This window comes from Macrobrachium nipponense, chromosome 1 (genome assembly GCF_015104395.2).
Source record: "Macrobrachium nipponense isolate FS-2020 chromosome 1, ASM1510439v2, whole genome shotgun sequence".
Classification (NCBI taxonomy): Eukaryota; Metazoa; Arthropoda; class Malacostraca; order Decapoda; family Palaemonidae; genus Macrobrachium; species Macrobrachium nipponense.
In genome coordinates, this window is record NC_087200.1 from 92105920 (window position 1) to 92126000 (window position 20081).

Here is a 20081-nt window from a genome sequence, read left to right on the forward strand (position 1 = left end):
TTTTTACCTGCTTATTCTCATTCCTCTCTCCTCAAGTGCTACTCTCCACCTCTCCAACTTCCCTCCAACTCCTCCCTCCCCTCTGAACACAACACAATGTCATCCGCATATGATATGCACCATGGCACTGCTTCTCTAACATCCCTGGTCATTACACCCCTGGTGTAATCCAACTCCTATCTCAAATCCATCCGTCTCTCCAACACTGCTCCTTACTCTAGTATACACATTCCTGTACATCTCCTGAATAATTCTGACATACTTTTCCGGCACCATCTTCTCCCTCAAACTCTCCATATTTCTTGCCTTGGCACTCTGTCATAGGCCTTTTCAAGGTCTATGAATACCAGATGCAGGTCTCGTTGTTTTTCTCTGAATTTCTCCATCAGCTGCCTTATGCAAAATATTCCATACGTTGTGCCGCTTCCCTTCATAAATCCTAACTGTTCCTTCCCTATTCTCACTTCCTCTCTCAGCCTGCTATCTATTATTCTTTCCAAAATCTTCGTGTGAGACATTAGTTTTATACCTCTATAATTACTGCATTCCTGAACATCACCTTTACCTTTAAATATAGGTATCAATATGCTTTCCCACCATTCTTCTGGTATCTTTTCCTGTTCAAATATTTTTACCATCAGATCATACAAGATGTCTACCCCTTCCTCTCATAAGGCTTTCCAAACTTCAGCTGGGATTAAATCAGGTCCTGTTGCCTTCCCATTCCTCATTCTTTTTAAGGCTTGTATCACTTCATCCCTAGATATCCCCATTATCATTCCCATGTTTACTTGTCTATTCTCTCTTAAAAGTCTTTCATTTTCTTCATATAGCAGTTGTTCGAAATACTCTCTCCATCTTTTCAGGATGTCTTCTTCCTTTTTTATGACCGTACCATTCCTATCTTTCATTTGCTTAATAGGGTGATGTCCTTTGTTCTTTTATTTCTTACTTTTGACAGTTTGAGGATCTTACTCAACCCTTCCTTGGTTTCCAGTTCATTATAAACCTCTTCATATGCCCTTGCCTTAGCTTGAGCTACCACCCTTTTTACTTCTTTGTTTCTTTCTCTTAATCTTTTTCTGTCCTTCTCCAGCTGTGACTCTTCAAATCTCTTCTTTGCCTCCCTTTTACCCTTCACCACTTCCCCCCACCACCAGCTCTCATTTTCTTCCCATACTATTCCAGATGTTTCCCCTAGTATCTCCTTTCCATATCTTCTAATCACAGATGCATTATGCCTCCACCATTCTCCCACATCTTCAATTCCCATATCAACCTCTCCCAGCACTCTTCTCCTGAACTCTCTCTTCTTATCATTATCCCTCCCTAACAATTTATACCACTTGATTTTCTTTACCCCATTCGTTTTTGTTTTCTTTTCTCTTTTCATCTTTAAATCCAAACAAAGGAGCCTATGTTGGGGGGCCACGTGGTCACCTGGGATAACTTTACAATTCCTATTTTCCACCAGCCTTGATCTATTGTAAAGGAGGTAATCTATTTGTGTGTATCTACCGCCACTCCTGTATGTTATCAAGTCGTCCCTCTTCTTTTTGAAGAATGTGTTCACTATTGCCATATCAAAGGACACGGCAAAGTCTACTATACTCTCTCCTTCTGGGTTTCTCTCCCCAATCCCATGTCCTCCACGCACACGTTCAATTACATACTTTTCATTTCCGACATGTCCATTAAAGTCTGCCCCCACTACATTCCTCTCCTGCTCTTCCAGTTCTTGCGTTACCTCACTCATTTCGTTCCAAAAACGGCTCTTTTCTTCCTCTGTGCAGCCCACTTGTGGAGCATAAGCACTAATGATCAGTGAAGTCAATGATATTTATAAATCAGCAAAACACAAATTGTATTTAAGACTGATTTCCAGTATGTTATTACAATAAAACTTATTTTTCCCACAAATCCATCCTTCATAAATACCCAAATTTGAGGTCATCATGTCCCAAGATACACTAGCTCTGAAAACTTGAATTACTGGAGAGGTAATAGAGTAATGAGTGACATCATACACATGTGCCTGTGGAAAGGATCTATGGTGCAATAATGAATGGACTGGAAGGGGTTGAACAAAGGATGATTCCATAAGGGAGTTGACTGATGGACAGAGGACTATTTCCTAAGTATTACTCTCAAGGGGTACAGTTATTAGTTGAATTCCCCTACAGTAAACCAATGGTTAGCCTATCATAGTAGAGTATACTGATTAAGTGGTCTTGTTAAACTATCTAATACAGTCAATCCCCGTATCCGTGTTCTTGAGATTCGCAGACTCACCTATTCGCAGATTTTTCTTTGCACCATATCTACCGATTATTTGCGGGTTTTTCCAATGATAAATATTCACTAATTAGTGTATTTTGATGTTATTTTCAAGACTAAATATGTTTTTATGGTACAAAAATGATTAACTAATTTTCAGTTATTATGAATACCTTATTTTCTTTATGATGCAAAAAAAACCTTAGCTGTATTGCCTATTACTATATGAAATTTCATCAGACACAAATCCAGAGTGCTGAGTTACACAGCACTTTTAATTTGCTTACCACCTACACATGAATGAGTTTTTTGAATCCTGTAGTAGACCCACAAAGCAGAGCCCCACTTTTTGTAAGGTTGGAAAAATTAGCTGTGAGAAATATGGTTGGGTTGGGTAGTGGAGACTCATTTCAAGTAATGTTTATTTATGAAAAACTTTTTTTTTACATTCAGATTAGTTTCACAAGCTCAGAACTTTATATATATATATATATATAGATATATATATATATATATATATATATATATATCTTATATATATATATAGTATATGATCATAGACTCATTTCAAGTAATGTATTTATGACTTTTTTTTTACATTCAGATTAGTTTCACAAGCTCAGAACTTTATATATATATATATCTATAATATATATATATATAATAATATATATATATATATATATATACTATATATATATATTTATATATCATATATACGTATATATAGATATATACTAATTATATATATAGTTCTGAGCTTCTATCTGAAGATATATATATATATATATTTTATATATATATATATATATATATATAGATATATATATGCATATATATATATATATATATATCTATATAATATATATATATATATATATATATATATATATATTATAGTCTGTTTCTGAAGCTTGTGAAACTAATCTGAATGTAAAAAAAAAGTTTTTTTCATAAATACATTACTTGAAATGAGTCTCCACTACCCAACCCAACCATATTTCTCACAGCTAATTTTCCAACCTTACAAAAAGTGGGGCTCTGCTTTGTGGGTCTACTACAGGATTCAAAAAACTCATTCATGTGTAGGTGGTAAGCAAATTAAAAGTGCTGTGTAACTTTCCAAAGCCCGCTCTGGATTTGTGTCTGATGAAATTTCATATAGTAATATGGCAATACAGCTAAGGTTTTTTTTTATAACAGAAATATATATATATATATATATATATATATATATATATATATATATATATATATATATATATATATATTATATATAATATATATATATATATATATATATATATATATCTTATGTATGTATATATAAATAATTCTAGATATATAGATATATATATATAATATATATATATATATATATATATAATCAATAATTGAGATAAGTGCTTGTATCCATGGGTTTAGAACATCACATATGTAAAGTTACAATCCCTGACAAACTAAAGTTACTCTAAGAGGAAAGATAGCAGAGATAAGTACTCGCCATTTGCAAGAGAAAAACATAATATACTGTTTATGTCCTGAGGGATGCTATACAGAAAGGAGAGTGAAGAAAAAACCTGCCTATCCTCAAATGAAGCTTGTAATACTCTACACATTACTGAAGCTAACAGTTACTGTCACGTTCCCAAGAAAGGTTTGTGCATATCTGGCACCTCTGCAAGTGAACTGAAGACTTTGCTAAAAGAACAGAAGTAGAGAGAAAATAATACGTACTTGTACAACTTACTAATCTTTCAGAGTACTGGCACCATTACCTTACTGTATGTGCCAATGAGAATTATATTCTATCACTACAAGGCCCATTTTCCTATGGGCTAATCTTGGAAACACAAACACATTCTGGCAAAAGGCCAAAAGTAGATTCTTATCAACTGTGACAGCAATTTCCATTTAGAAAATAATGAAAATCACATGTTTACCTGTGTTTCAGGTATGTACGTAGATGAAACACTCATGTGTGGTGCTTCCATCAGAGAAAAACTACTAAGAGTCTCATCAAATCTGATGTTTGCCACACGAACATCTTTTTCATACTGAACTAAAGCAGCTTTCTGAAAGTAAAAACAAGAAAAATACTTTAAAATTTGCATAAGTTTTGACAAGTTCCCATAGTAACACACCCATCACATATCACACCAGAAATAATCTTCTTCCCTTTATTGTATAAATTTTGAACACTTTTGCCCTCCAATAATCCCTAGTAACTTTTTTTCATTCATTCTCATTATCTAATTTTCAGTGGTTTACATAAAACCTTATGACATACAATTCACCACTCTTCCCTGGTCATCCCCTCTCTTGTGTCATTGCTTATGATATCTCAGGCTTTTGGCAAGATCTGGCATAGGTCTCAACAAGCTGAGGTTCTACCAGGCAATTTAATTTCACACTATAAATTTCCTTTTCTTTTAATCTTCCTGCTCTATTTCTGTTATAACTGACAGCGCTATAATTCTGTCCTTGACTCTATCTCTGATAGTGTACCACATGGTTTATCTCCCATAACCTTTTCTTTTCTTTTCTTATGCATATTCTATTAAAATATTTCTTCTCTTATCCACAAAGAAAAATAATTTTAAGCTTAATATATCATCCTCCTTCCCTTACATGCCCACTTCAAGTTTAATAATACTCTCTCTCAATCATTTGTGATACTATTAATGCAGACCTATGTATTTTGTAAAGGAAAACATAACTTTCAGTGATTCCAAAATCACTCATGAGTATGTAAATTAATATCTGGAAAATGGGACAGACAAAACTTTGTCTCATTGCTACAGTGTTTAGCATAATAAATCAAAATTTCAGTGACATAACCCAGATAAAAAACTTAACATCATTTACCTCTGTTGTGCAAGCAAAACCAAGGAAAAATGTTCTAAAATATTTGATAAAACTTAAAAAAGGGATTTTGACGAAGAAAAAATCTATTTCTGGGCAAGGACCTGTGTCGCCCAGTGAAATGCTTCCTTTAGTGTTCATTTCTAAGGTAAAATATTGCTATAATTACCAGAGAAAAACTAAAATAGTAATGCCAGAATAGACTGGCTCGCTCACCTTTAATAAAGGTGTCGGTATGGTATCTGGGGCGAGTGGAAACCACTACCAGAGGTCCCTTGCCATTTAGGTCCTCCCTTCCTCAATATCCCTCGTCTACAATGGAGCCGATGCAAGGCCCCGCTACCCACTACTACTACGACTAGCGCCTTTGTTTTCATTCCTGTAGATAGTACCCAAGCTGGGCCAAAGAAGGGTGTGGAAGAAAAGTGTGGTTGGATTTCACTGGGCGACACAGGTCCTTGCCCAGAAATAGATTTTTCTTTCATCAAAATCCCTTTTCTGGGCTCAGCCTGTGTCGTTCCGTGAAATAGTGCCAGAGAATTGGCTGCACCAGCTTGGAAAATTGTAGATAATCAATAATTACAGGTGAATTAAAACTCGATTAGAGTTAAATACTATAATGTAAGTAATAAATGATCACAATAAACAACAAAATACAAGTGTTGCAGAGTTTCAATGATCCTTAAAATTAACTTATCTACACAGTGGGGTTAAATAACCCACAGAGGTCCAAATAACACACACCAGTAACAAATCATTACAACAGAAATTAGACCCAGATACAAAAATATATACAATACAAATGAGACATATATACAGAAAGTGCTATCCAAGGTAAAGTATGAACCCGGTAACGACTGAGTTACAGCAAGAATGCTAGTGAGGCAGGTAGGAGAGAGAGAGATGTAAGAGAGATATAGGCTATATAACTACTTATTATTAATTATGCAATGTCAGGTATATAACTACTTATTATTAATTATGCAATGTCAGGGGAAACAGTGTTTCCAGCTGCCACTGCTGGAAATTTAAGGGCCTCTAAAGACTTCAAGTAGTGGCGCTTAAATACTGTCGGAGATTTCCAGCCTGTGTACTTCTTAAGATCGTCAAAATTCATATGTTGAAAATAATTAATGGAGGTGGCTACTGCTCTAACATCATGCGCCCTTGGAAAGGATTCCGGGTTACCTTGTTTTATGAAATACAAAATTTGTTGTCTAATCCCTTTTAGGGAAATAGTTCCGCTTTTTTCCCTAATGAACAAGGGACCTGAAGATATCAGGGCAGTCCTGTTTAAATATGCTCTTAGAGCATTAACTGGACAAAGGGATGGGTCCTGAGGAAGTGGGACAATCTTCCATGGGGCCCATCTATCTTGTGGGTCCTCATTTTTTGCTAGAAATTGACGAACTGGTGATAGAAGTAGTTCTCCTGTAGGGAGAAATTCAATATGATCTGATTCCCTAGAGAGGGCCGACAGTTCAGAAATTCTGGAGCCTGAGGCTAAACTTATTAGGAGTAACGTTTAAGAGGGTTATATAATTACATGAGTCATTATTAGTGTCAGAAGCAAATTTAAGGACATCGTTTAAAAACCATGAGACTGTCCTGGGCCTCTCAGATGGTCTGAGTCTTGCACAAGCTCTTGGAATGAATGAAAAGTACGAATCTGTTAGATCTATATTGAAACCAAATTGGAAGATCTTAAGAGCTGATTTGGTAGTAGTAATTGTACTAGCTGCTAGACCTTTTTCGAACAAGGTTCTGAAAAAGGTTATGGCCAGATTCGTGGACATGGTTTGTGCATCTGAGTCCTTTAAAAATATAGCTAGTTTCTTAACTGCTGAGTCATATTGACGCAAGGTCGATTCTCGTTTGTCAGATTCTAAGAACAGGATGTTCTGAGGATCTATGTTGGCATCTTTCTGAGCTGCAAACTTCATAAAGTCCATAAAATTAGGGCTTTCTGAATTACTGAGGAAGCGGACACAGTCCGTGTTTGAACCAACTGCCTCAGTTTGGGACTGGGAATCCGTTGAGGCCGGAGTCCTAATTCCAATAGTAGAGGGAACCAATTGCTCTTGGGCCAATTGGGGGCTACTAGTGCAATGTGACCCTTGAATGTCCTGAGCTTGTTCAGGACTTTCAGGAGTAGATTCACTGGAGGAAAGAGGTAAATTCTCTTCCATACATTCCAATCTATAGCCATAGTGTCCGTGGCGTAGGCCAGAGGGTCCAGGTTGGGAGCCACATAACAAGGGAGTCTGTGGTTCGACTCTGTGGCAAAGAGATCCACCTGAAGTCCTGGTACCTGTTGACAGATCCATCTGAATGACTCCTTGTCCAATGTCCACTCCGATTCTAGCGGGACGGATCGTGATAGGGCGTCTGCCACCACGTTTCTGACTCCTGCTAGGTGAGTGGCTGACAGGTGCCATTTGTTCTTGTCTGATAAGGCAAATATGGCTATCATGACATGGTTCACGTGGCTCGATTTGGAGCCACCCGTTTTTGCAGTGGACTACTACCGCACTGTCCAATACCAACTTGATATGAGACTACTTGGCTGGTCGTAGCCTTTTCAGGGTGAGAAACACTGCCATGGCTTCCAGTACATTGATGTGTAGCTGGCGCAATGTTAGAGACCAGGTTCCCTGTACCTTTTTGTACTGTGAGTAACCGCCCCAGCCGCTTAGTGAGGTGTCTGTGTGGACTACTAGGGCTGGTGGAGGAAATTGCAAGGGTATTGTCTTTGACAGATTCTTGATTTCCGTCCAAGGGCGGAGTCTCTTGCGTAAGCTCGCTGGAATGGGAGCCATTTTGTCCCGGGATCTCTGGTTTGCTTTCGAGCGCCAAACCCGGTTTAAATCCTTTAGTTTGGCTTTCAGCAGAACGTCCGTTACTGATGCAAATTGGAGTGAACCTAGGATTCTTTCCTGGTTCCTCCGGGATGTCTGTTTGTTTTTGAGAAATTGCCTCGTGGCCTTGGCTATTTCTCTTCTCTTCAACGACAGAACTGAAAGAGTATGAGAGTTCAAGTCCCACTGGATTCCTAGCCACTGGAAACATGACTCCAGTGTTAGCCGAGACTTGGTTTTGTTTATCTGGAACCCTAAATGTTCCAGAAACTGAATTACTTTGACCGTCGCCTTTTGGCATTCTTCGATAGTTGTGGCCCATACGAGCCAATCGTCCAGATAGGCTACTAACATTATTCCCTGAGTTCTCAACTCCTGTACTACTGTTTCCGCCAACTTGGTGAATATTCTGGGCCCTATATTGAGCCCGAATGGCCTTACTCTGAAGGAGTAAGCCTTCTTTCCTAGTTTGAAGCCTAGGAATAGGCGGAAGTGTCTTGCTATTGGGACATGATAGTGAGCATCTGTAAGATCTATAGAGGTGGTGACGGCCCCACAGGGAAGTAAGGTCTGCACCTGTGAAACGGTCAGCATTCGAAACTTGTCGCAATGAATGAATGAGTTCAGATGGGACAAGTCTAGAATTATTCTTAATTTGTTTGAGTCTCTCTTTGGCACGCTGAACAAGCGCCCTTGAAACTAAGTTTCTGACTCTTGATACTACCCTTTTTTGAAGAAGTTCTTGGGTATACTCTACCAACTCCGCTGTTGGTTTTGGGTAAAAGGTGTTGGATGGAGGAGGACCTTGAAGCCAACTCCACCCCAGACCTTTGGTCACAATGCTCTGTGCCCAATTTCTGAACCCCCACCGATGTCGGTAGAGGTACAGCCTCCCTCCTACCTGGGGATTCTCACTGGCTCTTCCAGCGCCCTGGTGACGGGAAGGACCCCTAGCTCTGCTGCCTCTAGAGAACCTATTGAATGGTTGAAAGGACTGAGATTCATAGGTTGCATTAAAGGCCAGAGAAACTGCAAAAGAGGTCGAAGCCTGGGATTTTGCTGGTTGGGTCAACAGCACAAACTGCTGTTGTGGCTGTGCCTTGGATGTTGACGGTTGAGGTACTTGGGGTACTGGAACCGCCTGCATTAGAGTCTGTTGGGGAGTCTGGAAGGGCTGGAACTTCCTAGGTCTCTTTTTTGATTTGGGATTTGATCCAGTAGACTCGGGTTTGCGTTTGGGCACAAGTCCCCAACGAATCTTCAGGCTCTGGTTCACCCTAGCCGCTTCGCACAGAACCTCATTCACAGCGGTGGTGGGGAAGAGGTCCGTGCCCCATATGGATGAGGCAATCAATTTGTTCGGTTCATGGCGGATAGTAACTTCTGTGCCAGAACATGTTTCCAACAGTTACGCCGCGCTACCATAAAATCATACAAGTGACTTAGTCATGATTTTAAATAGCGTCTCTTGTCCATAGATAAGAGATGCCATCTCGGTCATCATTAGCGAACTGAGTGACCTGCTGAGCCTCATCCTAGCGTCGTATTCTGCTTGAATTAGGGCTTCTGACAGTCTAGGCAACCTCTCGCTGAACAGCGTGTTACCGCAGTCCGGCTTGAGTTTGCCCACTGAAAAGGTGGCAGGAGCATCAGAGTAGAACTCCGCTGATCCGGGGAGCAGAAGGGAAGTCGGTTCTGTCTCCTGGAGCTGAGGCGTAGGCTCATCTTTCAGGACTGCCTGGGCTGTTGCCTCTGTCACCTTTGAGATGAATGGCAACGGAGTGTCCTCATTTACCGTGGAAATTGTAAATGGGCTCTTGAATGCAGTAACTTTCGTATTTACGCATTCCCATTCATCAAGATTCCGGCGCCAAGCTTGTTGAGCTTGGTCCCAGGGGAGGATTACTGTTTCCTTCGGGACTTTATCCTCCCTGCTCATGGCAGCATCCGTTAAACGGACATAGCCAAAGAAAGGGGGTTGGAGTCCTTCAGGATAGAATTCGAAGTCCTCTAGCCTTCGAGTTCCACAACCCTCAATGGTCAGCATGCCCTCTGTGTGCTGCTACCGTCCATGGGTTGTTCGGTTTAAATGGAGGGCGGTTGGATGAGTCCATCATCAGCAATATCCGAGTTGCCTGGCCGGGCTGTGCTTGTCCTGCTGCCATACTCTCTCGGAGACCGGACATCATGTTCTCCTGGGCTACTATCCTCTCCGACAAGGATTGGATAGTCTGTACCGATGCTTCCAGCGTAGTTGACAGCTGGGTCAACATTTCCTGGAACTTGGTCTGGACCAAGTCCCCAAACATGTTGCCCATCCGCTGCATGATGCTATCCGAGAAAGCATCAGGGTCAAAGGAGGAAGGCTGAGCCTTCTCCTTGGGAACCTTGGTCCTCGATCCCTTTGGTGGGAGAGTGACTTTTGGCTTGACTGCCCCGGGATTATGAGCCGGTGGCGTAGTGGCAAGCTTGGTTCCTGACCTCTTAGGCAGGGACTTTTGCTTAGACTTGAAGTCTTTCTTGCTTTTAACTTAAGGGATCGCCGACAAGGACTTCGGTCTAACCGACTGCGGTCTATCGGCGAATCCCTGGAAAGAAGTAGAAGTAGAAGGAGAAGAAGTCAAAGATGGACTCAAGGAAAACCCTTGAGCCCCTACTAAACCTGCCTCGCTACCATTCTTACCGTTGCCCATGTCGTCTATAGCCATGGGCTCGCGGTCCAGGTCGAGGGCTGCCACTTCCCCCGCTACTCCTTCTGCGATGCCTTCCTCAGTAAGGGCTGCAACTGCCTCCTGGATCCTGGCAATCAGAGGAGCGGCCACTTCTGGATCCATCACAGATCCCTTCTTCACCCCTGGGAAGATAAGAGTGGCCATGTCCTGGGCCAGGATGTAGGGTTAGCCCTTTGCAGAGTTGTGTCCAAAACCGCCAACCCATACCTTTAGGGTGGATAAGGCGGCTTCCCGGACTGCTTGCCCTCCCTGTAAGCAGGGCTATTATTAATACTTAACACTAGAAATAGACTTAACCTAGTATCAAAGTGTACATTACAGTATATTGATTCACATTGTATCATTATGAAGAGGCCGGAGTGTTACATACCCCGGAGGTGGCTTCGTTGACCAAAGCGTAGCAGATGGCGCAGTTCTCATGGTGCCAAACTACGTAGTCCTCCATGCGAACTGCACAGCCGGCATGGGCCCGGCAGACCACGTGCCCACAGGGTTCCTGGAGAATGTCGTTGCACCCATCCTCCAGACAACAGGTAACCTGTAAGTCAAATGATACATGAGTATCATCAACAACCTTTCGGAGTAGGTCCGTGGTTGTGTGTGGTATGCTAATGCTGCCGGAGTAACTCCGGTGTCAACATATAACATGCACGATAACATATCACTCTGTTACTACTAGCTCCGGCGCCCCGTGTATGCTTATAGGAACATCCTAGGCAGATAATGGGAACTAAGAGATTCCACTGAAGCTACGGCGACGCCGGAGCTATAAATCTGACCGATTAAGTGGATTCAAGCAGTCCTCCATATGCCGGAGTGAGGGATAACCCAAGTCAGACACAGGGTGAAGAGCAAGCCGTAACAGGGTGGAATGGTTAAAATACCTGGCGGAGTTGGGTACTCCGCCGGATAAGAAACTTATAATGGAAGGTGGATGTTATGTGTAATAAAATATGCATGCAACGAAATCCCATAGATAGGTCGGAGCCTTCACATATCTAATGAAGCAAAGCTATTCCGAGGTCGGGTCCGGCGTGTGCCGGAGTCCTGAGGCCGCTGAAGCGGGGTGGGGAAGGGTGGGCTTCCTAGATGGTGAGGGGGATATCCTACCTAGTGGGTGGAGGAGTGTCCCACTATCCCGTGCAAATGGGCCCAAGCAGACACCAGAGTGAACACTTGCGTAAACACCTGTGGGGCGGTTGAGGGACCAAAACAAAGTGCCCTGAACTGGTACACCGTCCCGTCGAGGATGAAGCGGAGGTACTTCCTGGAGGACTGATGGATGGGTATCTGAAAATACGCATCCTTCAGGTCCACCGAAAGCATGAAATCGTTCCCCCTGATGGAATCGAGCACAGAGCGTGCCGTTTCCATCTTGAACCGAGTCTGGCGAATGAATCGGTTCAGGGGAGAGAGATCTATCACCGGGCGCCAGCCCCCAAAGACTTCTCCACCAGGAAAAGGCGGCTGTAGAAGTCAGGTGACTGGTCTCTAACGATCTCTACAGCTCCTTTGCTCAGCATGGTCTGTATCTCCTGTCGAAGAGCGATGTCCTTTGATGAACCCTGGACGTAGGTCAGTGGTTGGACCGGGTTGGAAGTGAGGGGTGGCCGAGATTTGAAAGGGAGTAGATATCCCTCCCGAAGGACGTCTACTACCCAGGTCTCGGCGCCGTAGCGCTGCCATGTTGCCCAATGGCTCGCCAGGCACCCCCCCCCTTTTCGGCAGCAGGTGAGGGGGAACGCCGTCCCTAGCATTTCCCACCTTTCTTCGACTTCTTCCCTGCCGATCCTCGCGAGGAGGAGGGCTGGGAGGGGGTTGATGAGAACCCCCCTTAGCAGAAGAGGAAGACAAGAGTCTTTCCTCGGGGTTTAGACGAAGCAACTGTCTTAGCCACCGAGGAAGCGCTAGCCACACTCTTAGGTTATGCCACAGTTCGAGGCTGCCCAGCCGCCTTCGAAACTGCCTGGTGGAGTAGGCGGTCACTGTTGTCAGTGCGCCGCCTTTCCACCGCATCGTCCACCATCTCGTATGGGTAGAGAGAGGAGGAACTCCGAACCGGTCTGTTTCGTAGCCCGAGTGCCGCCTCACGCCCAGCCCTCCTGGATACTCGGGTCAGGACAGCATCCCTACGCCGAAGTACCAGGTTGGCCCACAGGTTAGCCATCTGGTGGGCGAGGTAGGAGATGGCCCTACCTCCAGACTGGCAGAGTCTCCTGAAAGCTGGGTCTTCCTCAAGAGCAGAGCCCCCGAAGTTGGCCGCGACTTTAGACACTGTGAGGGACCACAGGTCTAGCCAGGAGACGGCCTGGAAAGCGGCCATGGCGGTAGATTCCAGGCCAAGTACCTCTTGCTGTGAGAACCATAGGTTCTCAGACAGGAGCTGTTGCAGAGACACCCGGTGTTAGCCTAACTAACCCTGGGTTAACCTGCTTGGGCGGCATCGGATCCTCAGATAGCACGTAGAATCGCCGCTGTCGCTGTAGAGGAGGAGGAAGTAGCTTCGATGACCGGCTCGACTTCAGTGAATCCTCACGTCCAGAGACGAGAGACTCCACCTGGTCGAGCACTGAGTCAGCGAGCTGTGATCGTGGCAAACCCACCGTCGGTCTGGGTTCCCTCTTCGGGCCCCAGAACAACTCGAGCCGGGACGTGGGGAGCGGCGATCCTTCCCTGAGATCGTTTTGCTGACAAATCAGCGCAATGACCTCGGCAAAGTTCCTCTGGATCTTGGGGGTAACGGCGTCTCGAGGAGTAGGACCGTCCAGTCCCTCCCAACAAGACCGACTCCCGAGATCCTCCTCCTTTAGAAGGAGGAACAGCAACAGACCCCTCACGGTCTCCTCCTGTCACTTGTGCGTAAGTCCTGGTCGATCCTAAGACCGTGCCAGGTACGTACGGCATCGTGACGGGATCACGAGGGGCGCACCCCTCGCGATCACTCCTGGGTGTCTCGCCCTTCCCGGTGTATCCCGAGGAAGTTGAAGGCACAGGAGAGGAAGACCTGACGATCCTTCCTCTCTCACCGGCAGAACCGGTGGGTTTGGAGGGCTGCAGGCGATCCCCAACCCGCGGTGGGGATCGAGCTGCAGGCCTGGTCGTGCCGCTCGCCTGGACTGAGCACAGCGGCGCCGGTCGTGTGCGTCAGACGAGCTGCTGCTGGTCTCCCTATCCAACCGGTCCCTGTGGGAGCGTCGGTCAGGAAAGCGGCAGAGCCCGCTGTCGCAGCTGGACTGGTGCGTGGGCTCGCGGCACGTCGAGCAGCTGGCACCAGCCGAAGCAGGTGTCGATGGCCGGGGGGACCTCTTCACAGCCTCAGCCCCGTCACATCTACCCTGGTCACCGGCTGGTCGCTACGAGAGCGGCCGCTGACCTGGTGAGAGTCACCTGAGCTGCTCTCACCAGCCTTTTGCTCCGTGCCGCGGTCTTGGCGCCGAGCGAACTCTGGCGCCAAAACTTTGGCTGCACGGTCTCCCACCGAGGGAGAGCGTACACTCGGGATCTCTCGCAAACGAGAGACCGAGCCGGAACCTGGCGTAGCGGCAGCGCCGCTAGCACCAGGCGAGGAAGTACCGGTGGTAACCGGTACTCCTCTGGTCCCCGTCTTCGACTTCCTTGCGGAAGGGGAGACAGGCCCCGCTCCCAAAGGAGCAGGAGGACCAGCAGAAGGACCCCTATCCCACCAGAGTGGGACGGGCCCTTAGAAGTTCCCGAAGGAGACTTCTTAGGGGGGGAGGAGGCAGCCTTCTTCTTCTTCGGCTTGGGGGCCTTAGAAGTCGAAGAAGAGACGGCAGCAGAGGACGAAGAAGACGACGAAGATGAAGACGACGAAGATGAAGACGACACCTTCCTCCTCTTCTTCCTCTTCTTCGTCAGCTCACGCGGGACAGTCGTCAGGTCCTCCATCCAGGCCGGAGCTGGGGCAATTGCCGAAGCAACACGGCCCGACTGCACCTGTCCGGAAGGACCTGAGACTGGGGAAGCAACACCGTGGGCAGGACCAGCGTGGACAGGAGCGGGAACAGCAGGAACAGCAGGAGCAGCAGGCACAGTAAACACAGCAGGAGCGGCAGGAGCGGCAGAAGCGGCAGACGTAGCAGGAACAGCCAGGCCAGCAGCGGGAGTGACATCGGCGGCAGGTACGGCAGGTATGGCCGGCCCAGCAACGGTCCTTGGAGAGCCATCGGCAGCCAGCGGGAACCTGAGTACTGGCGGCCGGTCCAGGGGCGAGCTCTTGGGGCAGCGGAAGTCTGGGGCAGGCAGCACGAAGAACCCAGGCGGCAGCGGCATGCCCCCCTCGGTACAGCGGCGACCAGCCCTTGAACAGCGGCTGACGGCGTCACCGACACAGCGTGAGGGGTATAGACCAGATGGGGGGGCCGGCGTACGCAGAGGTAGAGATCGTGGTGGTGGTGGTTGTAACCCCTCCATGGGTTACCGCCACAGACCCCGCCAAGACGTTTTAAGCAGCCCGGATTGAATAAAGCACGCCTGCAGCCGGGGCTACAGGCCACGCCCGCAGGCGCCCTGCCAGCAGCGCGGCCCATACCTGTCCAAGGTCGTCCCCCACGGATGTAGCACCTGCGGAAGCACAGTCGGGTTAGTTAGAGGGGTTCCCTCACGAACGGGGGGAGACGTACCACACCCCGAACGCACGGAAAACCCCGAGTACAACTGGATGTCTGGGTAACGGGTGCCCTCCTCCACGCTCGACTGATCAAGCGAGGAAAAGGACTGCGAAACCTCCCCGAAGGAGAAGGTGCCATACGTGGGAGCTGAGCGGGAGGCAGGAAGGAAGATGAAGTGTCCGTCACCAAAGGAGTCGCAGGAGAGCTTCCCGACGACTCCCTGGCAGGCCTTCTCTTCTTCCTACCCTCGTACAGTTCCCACTGCGCCTCAGACCAATTCACACAAGTTTCACAAGTTTCAGACCGAGAGCACTCACGCCCTCAGCAACGTGAACATAGTCGTGAGGATCAACCTCAATGAATGAGCGAAAACCGCCACATCGGCGCCCCTCCACTCCAGGACAGACTCTACGTGTAGGGGGGCGCAGCGATAGCTCTGCACTTTGATCCATAATCAAATCAATAATGAAAAAGAGAAACAGTACTTACAATTCACTTTTTCACAAACAAACAAACCAGAAAGAGAATAGTCACAACAAAGCGAACGACGTCCTCAACCAACGAGGCCGAAAGCAAAAGTGATTCTTCGCCTCCCAGTCGCGCGGCGCGCGCACTGGCAGACAAGCAGTTAACTACCTAACCCCTTGTTCGAAGCTTACGACCGTTCCAGCTGCCGCTAAAGTAATCTTCCTATTGTAAAGGACCAATGGTTTGTATAACGTGTCGGAACAAACCTTTATTAAAGGTGAGCGAGCCAGTCTATTCTGGCATTACTATTTTAGTTTTTCTCTGGTAATTATAGCAATATTATACCTTAGAAATAAACACCAAAGGAAGCATTTCACAGAGCGACACAGGCTGAGCCCAGAAAAATAATTTTAATCAAATCATATAGTACAAACTAAACATTCATTTAAATTTCAATAATGACTAGCAACATTTTTGAGTGCTCTTACCCACACAACTACCCTACCAATATGCTTTTATATGCAAAATCTTGTTGCATAGTTGATGATTACTGTGAATACTCTTTCAAACTGTGAACATGATGAATAGCACATCACAATAACTTTCAAGTAAAAATTACAATTTTATGATAAAGTTTCATATATACATAGCCATAGTTTCACAACTTGCACGCCAGCTAAATGAAAAAAATCACAGGTAATGCTTCAAAGTTTAGTGAAGGTGACCAGTCCCACCCACTAATGGGAATAACAGGGACTACAGTGGACCCCCTGTATTCGTGTTCTCCAGATTCGCGGACTCACGCATTCGTGGATTTCTCTCTGAAACATTTCCCCCTATTATTTGCAGAAAATTAGCCTGTTCGGGGTATTTTTGTATGAGAAATATCCAGAAATTCCTGTTTTTTTTTTTTATCAATTTCATCATAAAATGCACTTTTTGTCATAAAACAATTAAATAAACCATGTATAAAAATTTTTAGTGGGTGGGTTTTTTTTTAGTTTTAACCAACAAAACAGGCTGTTTTCAGCTTTTCAGCATTGTTGTAGGGGTTCCAACTATTCATGGATTCTAACTATTCACGGGGGGTCTGGTACACATCCCCTGCGAATATGGGGGGACCACTGTACTTAGCAGACAACCTTATTCTGTTTATGCCTTATGTCCACCGGAGGGGAGGAGAGAAGGCTCCGATCATGAATAATTATTTGGTAAGTATACATATATCTATAAAACTTTATTTTAACATGAAAATATCATTTCTATATAAGAAACTTACAAAGTAATTTAATAGCTGATTTCCACAATGACAGGAGGTGGGATACATGGATGTATATTCTACTCCAAACATTACGTCATGTAATGAATTTGAAATACAGTGGTACCTCGACATACGAAAGGCTCAACTTACGAAAAACTTGAGATACGAAAGCGATACGAAAAATTTTACAACTCTACATACGAAAAGTTTTCAAGATACGAAAGGTTGTTGCTGTAAAGTCCCGAGATTCGCCCGGACCACCAAGAACAATTTTAAAACTCCCGCGCCGCCAGCTGAGTAAACTCGCCACCATCCTCCCGCTCTCCCATTGGTTCCTGATGCTAGTCACCCCATAAGATCCTGCTCTCCTATTGGTCAGCATCTACCCCTTGTGCTTTAAGTATTCTATTGGTATAGGATGCTGTAAATTGAAAAACTTATTCATGCAACACATTTAATAAAAAAAAACATTAGGTAAAGATAGAATAAAGAATAGAAATGAGTGGTTATTATACTGTTTGGTAGTTTCAGTAGTTGAAGAGAGATAATGAAAATTTATGGCTTACTGTGTAAAGTGATTGCTTGGTGATCGTTCGATACTCGTAAGTGCTGGATGTAAACAGAAGTTTGGAAGTTTTTTTTTGTTTGTTTATTATAGTTAATGGTTACTTAATAATTATTTGAAATGAGTACATGCAATGCATATAATAAAAAAATTGTGAATTAGATATCATAAAATATAAAATAAATCAGACTGCCAACAAATACGTATTTTTTAGAATTCTTCTTCTGTTTTAATATTACGTTACGTATATGTTTCATTATAGCTGTCCAGTAACTTCGGGTATCTCCATTAGGTAAAGATAGAATAAAGAATATGAAATGGAATGGTTAATTATACTGTTTGGAAGTTTCATTAGTTGAAGAGAGATACTAATGAAAATTTATGGCTTACTGTGTCCTAGGAAAAGTGATTGCTTGGCGTTCGTTCGGTTCTTGTAAGACGGTAAGAGCTGAATGTAAACAATCGATTGGAAGGTTTTTTTTGTTTGTTTGTGTATTATAGTTAATGATTAATTAATAATTATTTGAAATGAGTACATACTGATTATTTATACATTTTATTGGCATATTCTAAGCTTTTAGGTTCTTAGGTTTAGATGTCAGAATCATAGACTAGGCTACATTTGCAACTGCTAACATAGGCTAGGCTTATTGCTAAGGGACATATGCTAAAGTCCTAATATATGCAGTAAAAATGGGGTTGAACATTACATGCAGTTGAATATTACTCAAGTATGTACAGTATTTTGCCTTTTTGGAGTCATATTTCTTCCGTCGGATCGACGTCGTAACCCTAGAACATGTGTTTTAGGCCTGGAAATATAATTAACTGGGGTGTTTTTGGAGGGCTTGGAACAGATTAGCCATTTTACATGTAAAATGTGGTCCAAGATACGAAAACCTCATGATACGAAGGGCGCCTCGGAACGGATTAATTTCGTATCTCAAGGTACTACTGTAGAAAGTTGCTAGCATTGAATACAATGCTTGTCATTCCTTATTAGTTTAGAGAGCTTAGACAGACTGCAATAGAAAACTGCCTCTGGATGGTGCTCAACTTAACCTGTAGTGGTAAAGCCGTGGAGCACCTCTACCTAAGTAGGAGCTTTGCAACGAAGGAGAAGTCCGATGACTAGCAAAGCATCATTGGAAATTTTGCAGCGAAGGAGTTAACCAATGGCTAGCAAAACTTCAAAAAGTGCCCCTCCCTTGGGTGCAATACCACAATAAAAACAACCAAACAACAATGTCACCTGCATTGAAATAAAAACCACAACCCATCCACTGAGGGTAGTGGGTGCTCCAGGTACATTGTAACCCTCGGCTCCTTCAAAAGCTTGGAACCTTACTACAAGGCGAAGACATAGTGGCAAAAAATCCTATGCTTCCTTCCATAATTCAATACCAGTTACTAATACATAATTCCAAGGTACTGCAAAAATTTTAACACAGTTTTAACTTTCCTCAAATAGTGAGAAGCGAAGATTGATTACACTTCCAGTAAGTTGATTGTAGACTGGACATAAGGGATATATAATGTCTGAAGGCTAATGAGGTAGAAGCTGTTCTGACATCTTTAGCTTCCACTTAAAAGTTACCCAAATGCTCTCCTGAAACAAACAGTAGTCTTAGAAACCAATTCATGAACAATGCGTTTCTGGGCTCAACCCGTGTCGCTTTGTGAAATATCCCTTCAGTTCATATTTCTAAGGTAAATAATGCTAACATTACCAGAGAAAAATAAAAGAGGGGGATGTCAGAGTATCCTGACTCCCTCACCCTAAATAAAAAGAGGGTGTCGGTATGGTACTGGGGCGAGTGAAACCACTACCTCTTGTCATTTAGACCTCTCCTCCGCCAAAATCCCCCTGCTAGAGAGAGCTGGTACACAGCCCGCACCAGCAACTACTACTACTTGCTCCCCCATGCCAACACCAGCGCCTCTAGTGGCCATCCTTTCCGTTAGCAGCATCTTGCACGCACATGTTTTTCTCATCTTGTGATTTTGTGCTTTCGCTTTGGGATTTTTCTCCAATATGGAACTCCAAGCCATCGCCGCAGGTAAGTTAAGTACTGCCTAAGTGTTTCACGTAATTTTAGCCAGTCAGGACCCGTTTTACAGCCGTTTTTAGGTATTATAACGGTGCCTCCCACGACATGGCTTCAGGCTCGCCATACCGGCTCGCCTTGTGTGATTCATTACTAGCTCCTTCGGTCTTCTATACCGTGGTAGCTACGTCTGTGCAGTAATTATGATTAATTATACATGTGGTGCAAGATGTGCAATTTGTATTTATATTTTATTGTATTTTATTTTGGGAATCTTATGCCTTTATGTCTTACCTCAGTGTTCATGCATGCATGTGCCTTTGTCTAGGTCTGTTAGGCGTGTGGGGTCGTGTGCCCCTCTCTCTCTTTTAGTCCTACC

The 20081-nt window shown here is 44.4% G+C and overlaps 1 protein-coding gene across 1 annotated transcript in view; it reads right to left on the reverse strand.

Annotated features, from left to right (window-relative positions):
• Window positions 1-20081, reverse strand: part of LOC135219465 (conserved oligomeric Golgi complex subunit 8-like) — a 473937-nt gene that overhangs the window by 26677 nt on the left and 427179 nt on the right. Inside the window, exon 10 of the mRNA XM_064256259.1 lies at window positions 4221-4352. Coding sequence (XP_064112329.1) covers window positions 4221-4352 — 132 coding nt within the window. The remainder of the gene's footprint in view (window positions 1-4220; window positions 4353-20081) is intronic.